We start from the raw sequence: 12,239 nt of genomic DNA on the forward strand, positions 1-12,239 counted from the left end.
CCATCAGTTTGTGTTTTGATGGTGGTGGTGGTCTGACATGACAATTCCACAGGCGTTCAATTGTTATAAGATCTGTTGACTGTGAAGATCATAGCTTATGATTTACATCATTTTCATACCTCTCAAACCAGGGGCGGATTTAGCACTAGGCAAAGGTAGGCAACCACCTTCAGCCCCCAGAAGCCAAAGGCCCCTAAAAATGCAAATGATATATTTTTTAATTATTAATGCTAAATAACGGGCCCCAATCCATTAAATCCACCCCTGTCTCAAACCATTCACTGAACCCTTGTGCACTGTGGAGGGGCTGTGTCAGGGCGTTTCCTCCCAGGAGGTAAGGGAAGCAGTGTCTCCTCAAAAAATTGGATGAGAAAATAATCGATATTGCAAAAATAAAACGACGCAAATATTACTAAAAATGACATTAAAAGTAACGCTGTCCAACAGCGACACCCGCAGGTAAAGTTACAGCGGAGGCTTGCCTCCTCTCAGCCCATTGACTTACAACAAAGACCCCATAACGTGCCGTGGGTTTAGTGGGGGGTCATTGAGAATGAATGGAGGAAAGTCACATGAGAGGAGGCAACGCCTCCATCGCGCTATAATTGGATATGATCGGTTATGACTGGATATGATCGGTTATGATTGGATATGATCGGTTATGTGATCGGTTATGATTGGATATGATCGGTTATGATTGGATGTGATCGGTTATGATTGGATATGATCGGTTATGATTGGATATGATCGGTTATGTGATCGGTTATGATTGGATATGATCGGTTATGTGATCGGTTATGATTGGATGTGATCGGTTATGATTGGATATGATCGGTTATGATTGGATATGATCGGTTATGTGATCGGTTATGATTGGATATGATCGGTTATGATTGGATATGATCGGTTATGATTGGATGTGATCGGTTATGATTGGATATGATCGGTTATGTGATCGGTTATGATTGGATGTGATCGGTTATGATTGGATATGATCGGTTATGTGATCGGTTATGATTGGATGTGATCGGTTATGATTGGATATGATCGGTTATGATTGGATACGATCGGTTATGTGATCGGTTATGATTGGATGTGATCGGTTATGATTGGATATGATCGGTTATGATTGGATGTGATCGGTTATGATTGGATGTGATAGGTTCGTTCGATAAATCCCGCCTCTTGTTTTCGTGCAAGTTCTCGGCCTGAATGGACAAAATGATGGCGTTACTGACTAATTATAAAGTAAGTAAACAACTCACCCGCTTAGATATCACTGCTTTGTGTCACGTCAAAAATGAAAACTTGAAATGGCCTGAAAACTTGATGACTGTTAGTTTTTAGTGAGCATTCAGCTTGATGAAATCTTCGTGTCTGTGTTTGTGTTTACAGAGCTTTTATGACGATGACCCGAAAATAAGTTGACTATTAAAAAGAACAGCTGAACATCAGTTCACAAATAAAAAAATATTAGTAACACTTTACAGTAAGGTGTCATTTGTTAACATTAGTTAATGTGTTAACTAACATGAACAAACAATGAACATTTATTACAGTATTTATTCATCTTTGTTAACGTTAGTTAATAAAAATACAGTTGTTCATTGTTAGTTCATGTTAGTTCACAGTGCATTAACTAATGTTAACAAACACGTTTGATTTTAACAATGCATTAGTAAATGTTGAAAATAATATTAAATAAGATTAATAAATGCTGTAGAAGTCTTGTTCATTCTTAGTTCATGTTAACTAAAGTAGTTAACTAATGTTAATAGTATGTTCTCTCTTTTTTATGTAATGTTTATATATATATATATATATATATATATATATATATATATATATATATATATATATATTGCCTCCTCATTTTAAAACACCACCGCATGCCAGTGTGTGTGGTCATCCTGGAAGTGAACACCCATCAGGATAGAAATGTTTCATCGTAGGATAAAGGTGATCAGTCTGAATAACTTTGTGTTGATTTGACAGTGCAGCGCCGACCCATACACGGTTCTAGTGTGGAAGTGTCAGATATAACAGGTAGTGCAAAAGAAGAACAATATAATAAAATATTGTGAATATAAAGATAACATGCTATGACATAGTTTTCACCTGATAAGTTTATACTATATATGGACATAGCAGTTATTGGGGTAGCAGCCAGGTAGAGAGTATAGTAATAACAAGAAATTAAATACAATGTTTTGATAAATGCAGTAACTGCAAAAATGCAGGTAGTCAATACAGAAATGTGCAAAAATTGCAAATGGAGTGGGATGGTGTTCAGTTGAGTGTGTGTGTGTGTGTGTGTGTGTGTGTGTGTGTGTGTGTGTGTGTGTGTGTGTGTGTGTGTGTGTGTGTGTGTGTGTGTGTGGTCTCCCAGGGGCTGCTTATATCCTCCATATTCAATGTCTTAGTTTTAGTATTAGCTATTCCAGATGCCACAATCCTCCCTGCTGAGATTTTGTCCTGTAGTTACACAGTAGTTTGAAGTTTCAAAGGAAGCATTTAAGCTGTTTACTGAAGATAAATGAATGAATAACGACATTGCCTACATCTACAGAAAGAATGAATAGCCTCTGGATAGTATTTCGAGCCGAATCTGAACGTTCACCTAAAAGAGTCGACTCAATGAACCGACTCGTACCCGAACGACACATTCCTATTACATAATCCTGATGTACTATCAGATCCGGGTACTTTTGCCTACTATTTGCGGATCACTGTGATTCCGGAGTCGGACAGACCTTTCTGAAGCAGTAGTTTTTTTCAAAGCCAGCTGTTTATTTAAAAACGGAGGCAGTATCTTCCACTCCAGATTTCACTTCCGCCTCCTCCAATTCCACAGCCGAGAGCGCGCGCAGCTATCCACTCGTATAGGTGAGTAGCTTGAGTATTATATTATTAGCAATAGCTTTCTTTATTTTACAGAAACGCATTTAATATAACCTACGTCACGAATAAAAAAACACTGATCCTGTTTTTTTTTTGTTGTTTTTTTTTTTACGGAAACTGGGAAGCACTAACTGAAAGTTAATCTGTTGTAAACAAGTTGCACACTTGAACTTTGCCAATACTTTTTTTTTTTTTTTAAACTGAATACAGCTGTGGTTAGACTGGTTGTTTTACACTTTTCTTCCGCAGATCCAGAAGGTGACTATGGCTTCGAGTCAGAAATGCCTTGGAAAAGGTATGAAATATGCGCACTGACCTACCTACAGAACTGACTACTTACTAATTATCTAGTAACTTCACCTGACTCTGTTTCTGCCAGCTGTGCACAGCATGCATAACACCAGTAAGAGGTATTGTGCATGGACAGTGCACAATAACCATAAGACATTTAAGCAAATCTGTAAACCTTTGAATGTTTAAGAAATGCAGCATTTTCATGATGACTTGGCAAAAATTGACCTGGGTGGAGTTAGGGATTAAAATGAGTGCTGACAATTGTGTGGTAAGTCACCACTGTTTATTTTACAGCGGACCATGATTCAAATATGAAGCATGTTGTGTAATCTGCAGATGTGTGACGTAGGAACAGAGAGCATAAAGAGTTTTAGTGTTGTGCCATCAAGAGCCCCCAGAACAGCTAAGATTGTGAGTCTCTGGAACTGTGCTGGAGAGATGGACACGTTTCTTCCAAAACATATTCCATCAGTTTGTGTTTTGATGGTGGTGGTGGTCTGACATGACAATTCCACAGGCGTTCAATTGTTATAAGATCTGTTGACTGTGAAGGTCATAGCTTATGATTTACATCATTTTCATACCTCTCAAACCAGGGGCGGATTTAGCACTAGGCAAAGGTAGGCAAGCACCTTCAGCCCCCAGAAGCCAAAGGCCCCTAAAAATGCAAATTATATATATATTTTTTAATTATTAATGCTAAATAACGGGCCCCCAATCCACTAAATCCACCCCTGTCTCAAACCATTCACTGAACTCTTGTGCACTGTGAAGATCTGTTGACTGTGAAGGTCATAGCTTATGATTTACATCATTTTCATACGTCTCAAACCATTTACTGAACCCTTGTGCGCTGTGGAGGGGCTGTGTGTGGTCATCCTGGAAGTGAACAGTTTTTCCTTTGATTTGTTACCCATCTGTATGTCGTTAGATTTATTTAAGCTTAGGTTGTTCATTTGGTATCTGATTTACTTTGCAGGAAGCTGTGCTCCTGGGCCTGTGCCCAAAGGCAAGATACGGCTCTATAGTATGAGATTCTGCCCCTATGCCCAGAGAACCAGACTGGTGCTCACTGCCAAGGGTATAGAGTAAGTCCAAGTGTTGGCATAAGGATGAGTTTCCTGAGTGTGCATAGTACTTTGGTTTCTATTTGCTGTTAAACAGTAAAACAGAACTCATGTTATCATTATAATAAGTTACAATTACTCCCACAATCTCACTATAGGACTGAAACTATCAACATCAATTTGAAAGAGAAACCCCAGTGGTACCTGGACAAGAACCCTCTTGGCCTAGTGCCTATACTGGAGACCTCAAGTGGTCAGGTGATCTGTGAATCAGCAATCACATGTGAATACCTGGATGAGATGTACCCTGAGAAAAAACTGTTTCCCTCTGACCCCTTTGCAAAAGCCCAGCAGAAGATGTTGCTGGAGGATTACTCAAAGGTATGTCCTTTCTACTCACAATAAGTCACATTGTATTTCAAATATACAGGTGTAGACAAAATATATAGAAGAAAAAAAATTCTATTTTAAAATGATGTCAAGGCCTGATTTTGTTGCAGTACAAGTTCTTGTGATTCCTGCTTGGGGCTTCAGGAATACAACAATCACAACAAATTTTTTACTTTCAGGTCATCCCTCTGTTCTACAAAATCCCCATGACCAGAAACAAAGGTGAGGATGTGTCAGCATTAGAAGCAGAGTTGAAGGAAAAGCTCTCCAAACTGAATAAGGTATAGTACAATATTTAAATGGTTGAGTTGAATTACAGTTTTAACCCAAAACAGTAAATGAAGGGTTTAAACCATTTACATTGACCATACAGATATTTGGATTTGTGGTTTAAGTCTCAGTATTGCATATGAAGCTGCATTTATTTTATCTTTATTTTATACTTTGGCAGGTTCTTGTTAACAAGAAAACCAAATACTTTGGAGGTGATTCAGTCACTATGATTGACTATCTGATCTGGCCATGGTTTGAGAGGGTGGAGGCCTGGCAGCTCAAATAGTATGTTTTTTCTTATTTATTTCTTATTTATTTATTTGTATAAATTCTTATTTATACAAGAGCACAACAAGAACAACCAAAAAACATAAAATAACAATGTGTATTTGAACCAAAGCAGATCCATGTTATATATTTTCTTATTTGTAATGTATGCTATCTCTGCATTTGGGGAATGAATATGATTATAGTTTCAGTAAGTGTTGTATATGAACACATGCTCATTCTTTCCCAGCTGTCTGGATGGCGCTCCTGAGCTGAACAACTGGATTGTACGCATGCAAGAGGATCCAGCAGTGAAGGCGCTCAAGTTCAGTGCAGATGTCCACAAAGTCTTTTTTACCTCATTCATTGAGGGAAAGCCCAATTATGACTATGGCTTATAAAATTATGTCTATACTGAAATAATTTCAACTCTAAAATGAATACTCTGATATAAGTGTTTTTCAGTACAGACTTTTTTTTTTTGTTTGTTTTTACAGATATAGTCTGTGTCACAGTCTGTGTCATGAAATGGTATTAAAGTACCTTTGTTTAATTCCAAGTTTGTACATTTCATCTATGATTTTAATTTTGCTTGCTGCCCAGAGGAGAATAAGTGTCCTTGGCACTGTCACCCTTAACTTCCTCATTAGGAGTCTGGATCTGGAGTCTCAGGATTCATTTATTCATTCATTCACTCGTCTTCAGGATTTATCCTGGTCAGGGATCCGTCTGGAGAGAGAACATGCTTATAGGGAATACATCCTGATTGGGACACCAGTCCACTGCAGGGAAATTACAGTTACACACACTCATTTACACCTAGGGGCAATTTAGAGAAGCCAGTCCACCTCCTGGCATGAACATGAACATGCATAGAAACTCCACACAGACAGGAACTAGCTGTTTAGCTGTGAGTAAACAATGCTACTCGCTGATCCACTCTGCCAACGGTTGTATCAAGATGCTTTGTGAAAATGTCACTTGTTACAGTGCGATACAAATCAAACAAGCTTGCCTTGCTCACTGGGTGTGTCAGGCCTAAATCTCTGTAAACTTTCTTTTTAACAATATATAGGATGTTATTCAAAGCACTATGAAAATAAAACCAGTCATCATGACTATGACCAAAGGAATGTTCCAACACTCCCAATCCATGAAACGACAGTTAGAAACAGAAAAATAATTTTTATAATACTGCTGAGGCACTGTAATATGATTAATTTTTCAATATTATTAGATGTTTAAAATAACACTACACTTAAATAAGCATTTACATAATATGAACCATGCATATTAGCACATAATAGCTGCCTATATGGAATCACAAGTGCTTTTTCTAATCAATGTACAACCTTAGTCATTTGTATGGAGTAATTTCAGTGCTTAAAAAACTATTTACATAGACAGTTATTCAATTACAGCCTGGATGTCTCTGGGGCTGATGAGTAAGCTACTGAGTCCCAAATTTCCGTTGGTGCAGTTAGTCATTCTAGGGCACGGTTGTTGAATTAAGTCCACCATTAGGGAAGTGTGGCGCGTACTCTTGAATAAGCACTGGTGCATTTCTGAGCATCTCTTCAAAATTTTCCACCATCTTTGCATATACCTGCCTCTGTAACACCAGAGGCCTGAAAAGGTTTATTGGTTCTGCATCCTGAAATATTGCTGGAACTCCAATTTCAAGTGGAACAAGTGGGTTCCCAATGATAATATGAGTAAGTCTCTTTTCCTGCAAGCTTTTCTGTAGAAAAGCCAAAAGGTCCCGCAACCTCTGGTCCAGATTCTGTGGTCTCCATGCTGAAGGAGATTTACTCAACAGTAGATGCAAGAATGCAGTCTTCAGATGGTAATTTGTAAGGGAACTTCTGCCTCTTAGACCTGACTGTTTTTTGTGCAAGAAAGAAACAAGCTGAAGGCATCGGAGGTGACAAGAGTTTTCTGGAAGTTTCTTTGCCATGTGTTTGAGCAGGTTTCTTTCATAAACAGTGAATGAGAGGTGCCAGTGGATATCTGTGGTGTTACCACTGTCTGAAGGAAAATGAGAGATGAAGTATGCATGTGAATCTTCAAGCTGGATAGCAGGTGTAATGTTTAGAACAATAACCTTTCCTGACCTGAACCTGACCTTCAAGGCACCAGGGAAATCCAGGTTGCGGAAAGTGAGTTCAAACTCATATTTGTGAGAGATCCGCCCCCATGCTCTTGTCACTGAGATCTGGAACCATTTCATGACCTGATCCTTAGACAGATAAGCAGTGTTTCTTAAGCAGAGTAGTTCTTCCAAAGCATGGTTATCAGCTTTGCTATCGTGGTTTCTGTTGTGAAGCAGGCATAGCATATCCTCATCGACTGTGGTTTTGCCAGAGAAGCAGTCTGGGCAATTCTCACTTAATCTTACCAACTTAATCTTCCCACATCCTTGCAGGTCCAGTGGGATGTCAGAGGATGCATCACACCATAGATCGAACTGAAAATTGTAAGGTTCTGGGGTTGCAAATGGCACAATGAGGTCACACATGACAGGCTTACACACTCTCCAGGACTCAAACATGCTGCCCACTCCAATAAAGTCCTCAAGCTCCATGTCAACATCACGGTCACAAATGCTCCTCAAAGCTTCCAGTAAGTCATCTGCAAAGCCTTCAACAAACTCCTGCACTCTCCCACTCTCATGGACAAAGGGCTGGAAGCTGGTCTCACAGAGGTTGCTTAGGACACTTTTATCTAAGATCAGATCCTTAGGATTGAGAGACCCACTGTTGGTGTATCCTTCTTCATCTTCAGCACGGGCAGGTGTTTCACCAGGGTTCAGATCCTGCCTACAAACTTCAATAGTGAAGAAAATGACAAGAGAAAGTGTGCTCCAAAAGTACCAACCATAGTAGTCAAGGCCAGAGTTTGTGGCTTCTTGATCTGCCTTTGAGATCTCTTGTTCAAGGCGTTCTTGTTCAGCTTGTAGCATCTCCTCATGCTCCTTCATTCGGGCCAAAATGTCTTCTTCCTCTTCTGGGATGGTAGTGTTCTCCTTAGGGAAAAATGGATGGTTGAGAATGGCAGCTGCCACAACCACGCAAATCCGTGCTAGAGACCCCTGCATCCCTGCGTATCTGTGGATATAATATAATATAAAGAATGGACGACAATTACCAATTACAACATTATACACTGCCCGGCCAAAAAAAAGTCACTGTTTAGATTTTAATAGGCAAATACATAAGAGTCTATGAATGGATCATTATTATAATGTTTCTAGCATGTTATATGTTTGGCAACAGTTCTTTTAATCTTAAAAGATGAAGTGTGTAGCTTTTTAGCTCTTTAATAACCATGTCGAAAGACATATCATGGCCATATTCCAGGATGACACTGCCAAGATTCATCAGGGTTAAAATTGTGAAAGAATGGTTCAGAGAGCATGAAGAATCATTTTCACACATGAATTGGCACCTCTGAGTCCTGACCTTAACCTCAGTGAAAGTCTTTGGGATGTGCTGGAGGAGACTTTAAACAGTGCTCATCTCTTGCATTGTCAATACAAGATCTTGACCAAAAACTGATGCACCACTTGATGGAAATAAATGTTGTGATGAACCATTCTTTCACAGTTTTAACCCTGATGAATCTTGGCAGTGTGATCCTGGAATATGGCCATGATATGTCTTTCTACATGGTGATTAAACAACTAAAACGCTACACACCTCATCTTTTAAGATTAGAAGAACTGTTGCCAAACATATAACATGCTAGAAACATTATAATCACTCTAATAATGATCCATTCATAGACTCTTATTTATTTGCCTATTAAAATCTAAACAGCGACTTTTTTTTTGGCCGGGCAGTGTAAAATACTGTAGCATAAATGTGCATTTTTAAATTAATTTTATTAATAAATTGTGTAGTTTGTTTGCAAACAGCCATTAATATGGTATTGATTAGGTAAATCTAAAGCTTATCTGACTATCTTGAATTTATTTAAACAAACAGATTTGTAATAATTCAAACAGCTAATACTAATACTGGACATTCAAATCAGAAATTCATCCTTCTCAATCCCATCCATGACATGGTTAGCCAAATCACCACAGCATAAAGATGATATAATAATACAGGAGAGTTTGTAAAACTGGAAGCCATTCTCATTCTCAAGCCACCTCTCATGTAACCTTATCAGTTAGAAATTGTGATAATATACATCACAATAAACTTTTCTAAGTGTATTATGTTTATTTACAGTAGTTATAATATTGACCAAATCCAGTGATACTCATAGGAACAAGCTGATTAGATGTTAAACAACAACAACAACAACAACAACAAAACCTCAAACTTAAATCTTAAAACTTAAACTTGTGTCTCATACTGTGTATGGAAAACAGTATTTAAATATGATGACTTATTTGTCATACAGACTGCAGTGAAAAGTGTGATGCACAGGGCTGTCTACTACTGCACTGCGTGGAATGAAGTCAGATAGCCCTGCTGAACATTCTGTGACACCCAGCCAGCTACATAAATATTCACTGATAACATTGTTTCTACCTTCCATGTCTTAAAATGTCTGGCATCACAAGAACTTTAACTTTTTAACTTTATTTGCCAAACAGTGTGATAGAAAATAATCAGCTTCTTTTTAAATATACAGTCTGATACAGTTTACTGATTGCACAGTGTGGTCAGCAACGATAAACCGTCTAACATTTGTGAACTGTCTGACTTGTGAAAACGTTTGCAGTGAATGTAAAGGAAGGAAACAAATATAAACAGGAAACTGTGTAATCTGCAGAGCTCAATCCTTAAGAAACATTTGCGCAATAAAATGCATTACTTAAAACTCAGTTTAAGTAAAACCTGTCACTTCCATAAACAAACCAAAACCCACACAAACGATAAACAGAATAAACACGTGTGAACAGTTAAAAGAACACTTGGGGATCCTGGCAGAGCTAATAAAAACTTCTCAAACAGCTAATGCCTCTCAGTGCCATGAGTTGAGTTCTTACTAAATTTGATGATATGACGCTGGCTACAGGATAATAATAGTAAAGTAACATTTGCCACCCAATCAACAAACAAACTAGAGGCTTTAAAAGAGACTTCCTGTCTACACGTCAGCAGTTTGTTATATTTAGTAGACAGGATTGTGATTATTAAACCAAACAGTGTCATGTAAAAGACATATTTGGAGACTGACATTATATTGATTTATGAGTACTATTTTGCAACTTTAGAGAATCTGTGTACATCTGTATGCAGGCCTGTGATGCAACTTGCCTGGGCCTTGGACAAAATGTTGATCTCAAGTTGGATTATTCATTACAGCAGTCTTTCTTAAATGGAAACTGCTGTAAGGAGTAATCTAACTTGTACTCATTTTATTTTAATATTCAACATCGCCTACACATATTGTCAGTCTTTTTTCTTTTCTTTTTTGTGCACCATCTTAACAAACTTGCAAGATCTTAAGCATCCCCAAGGCCATCTTTATACGAGAAAATGTCTGTAATGTTTGTAATTTTACTGGGTGTGGAAGGTGTTACCATGAAAAATGCAGCAGAAGTAACTTATCTGATAAGCTGCAAACACTTGCACAAGCTTAGTTTGATGTAAATATTTAAGAAATTGCATGGCTTTGTGGCCCTTGTCCATAATGCATGACGAAAATACAGTACATGGAAGTGTGTGTCATGGAACCCCAGATTAAACCACATAGAATATTTGTTCAAGTTGTCAAGGAGCCCCACTGAGTCATAATAACTGGAGAACTGCTCATGCTGTCCTGCAAAGATCCATAATGTCTTCTAGTGTGAATAAAAACTGAACCCGAGAGCCACACAGGGGCCTCAGTGGTGATGCTGCTCCCTGTGTAAGACATGCATTAAGCACAGTTTGGGCTTTTCTAGTAAATGTCAGCATGTGATTACACATACACATAGCCTACCTCTGTGCACATGGGGCTAACGCCTTTTTCCTTTATGAAACACACTAAATACGAGGCAGTCCTACACCTTACAATCAGCCAGCTCAACTTCTGAATACATCCTTGATCATTAAATAGGTGTTTTACAGAAATATCAATAGACTTAATCCGTGTTAAGGAAATATGAGAAAGGAGAAAGTGTACATTCTGCTCTCTTTTTTTTTTCGTAATGACGTCAGAGACTCAAAGTAACGGTTCTCACCAACTTCCCCATTTTAGTTTCTGTTCCAAAGTTGCATTAGTTTGTAATAGTTAAACATCTTAACATTAGCTACATCAAACACCGCTTGCTATAGACAAATCCATTAAACAAACCTTATAGTTTTACTCAGAGTTTTATCCCCGTGTAGTCCATGTCTCAGGAGGAGAATGAGAAGAGCTGGAGCTTGTGTGTTTCCCTCTCACTCAGTGGCTTGAGGCGGAGAACATGACTGGTCATTTCCTGGAGCACAGCCTACTCCTGAGACCTTCTTTTTTTGTTTGTTTTTTTACTTTTCCATAAAACCTGGACGTGCTGGAGCAGAAGTTAGCCTACACAGCGTATAACACGACTGTCCTCTCACACTCCGCTCGCTGTGTAGCGCACATTCTCCACAAACTAAGCCAGACAGTGAGCCAGACCTGACCACGCAGGGCGCCGGAGTTGCCAGGTGCGCGATTTTCCCTCTGAATCGGTTTCCTTTCAATGCTGCTCAGGGTTTGTTTTTCCGGTTAATTACATGCACATTAAAATATATTAAAATCCACGTTTAAATACTATTATTTATTCATACCAAACACTACAGGGAACTCTTTATAATCTCATACATATACTGGAATGTAAAACACACAGAAATTCTCAACCCACTATAAACCTCTCAGCATGCAGTGGGCTCTCCACACTGACATAGACACACACCACTTCATTGCTTTGTCAGCATTCCCTTATGCTATGTCACTGTATCGAAACAAAAAACACCACCACCACCACCACCATCTCCAACAACAACAACAACAACAACAACAATAATAATAATAACAATAATAATTGAGTTTCTTGCACCACCACCACCACCTCCACCACCACCA

The 12,239-nt window shown here is 38.5% G+C and overlaps 2 protein-coding genes across 2 annotated transcripts; one reads left to right on the forward strand and one right to left on the reverse strand.

Annotated features, from left to right (window-relative positions):
- The first annotated feature begins 2,730 nt into the window (after positions 1 to 2,730).
- On the forward strand, positions 2,731 to 5,751 carry LOC113543512 (glutathione S-transferase omega-1). The gene is made up of 7 exons (XM_034303028.2): positions 2,731 to 2,886; positions 3,151 to 3,196; positions 4,175 to 4,283; positions 4,421 to 4,643; positions 4,832 to 4,933; positions 5,104 to 5,210; positions 5,443 to 5,751. Exons 2-7 carry the CDS (start codon positions 3,166 to 3,168, stop codon positions 5,591 to 5,593), a joined length of 723 nt encoding a protein of 240 aa, XP_034158919.1. The 5' UTR covers positions 2,731 to 2,886; positions 3,151 to 3,165; the 3' UTR covers positions 5,594 to 5,751.
- itprip (inositol 1,4,5-trisphosphate receptor interacting protein) lies at positions 4,930 to 11,842 on the reverse strand. Its single transcript, XM_026941768.3, has 2 exons — positions 11,487 to 11,842; positions 4,930 to 8,299 (listed from the first exon to the last, which is right to left on the reverse strand). The coding sequence occupies exon 2, from the start codon at positions 8,287 to 8,289 to the stop codon at positions 6,682 to 6,684; it is 1,608 nt and encodes a 535-aa protein (XP_026797569.1). The 5' UTR covers positions 8,290 to 8,299; positions 11,487 to 11,842; the 3' UTR covers positions 4,930 to 6,681.
- Positions 11,843 to 12,239: the final 397 nt, after the last annotated feature.

The sequence above is a fragment of the Pangasianodon hypophthalmus genome, chromosome 3 (assembly GCF_027358585.1).
Source record: "Pangasianodon hypophthalmus isolate fPanHyp1 chromosome 3, fPanHyp1.pri, whole genome shotgun sequence".
Lineage (NCBI taxonomy): Eukaryota > Metazoa > Chordata > Actinopteri > Siluriformes > Pangasiidae > Pangasianodon > Pangasianodon hypophthalmus.

Bases quoted from the DNA above. Each gene is read 5' to 3' on its own strand.
- LOC113543512 (XM_034303028.2), top strand. From the start codon at position 3,166: ATGGCTTCGAGTCAGAAATGCCTTGGAAAAG. The intron at 4,284-4,420 runs GTAAGTCCAAGT...ATCTCACTATAG, and splicing joins CTCACTGCCAAGGGTATAGA to GACTGAAACTATCAACATCA. The intron at 4,934-5,103 runs GTATAGTACAAT...ATACTTTGGCAG, and splicing joins AGCTCTCCAAACTGAATAAG to GTTCTTGTTAACAAGAAAAC.
- itprip (XM_026941768.3), bottom strand. From the start codon at position 8,289: ATGCAGGGGTCTCTAGCACGGATTTGCGTGGTTGTGGCAGCTGCCATT.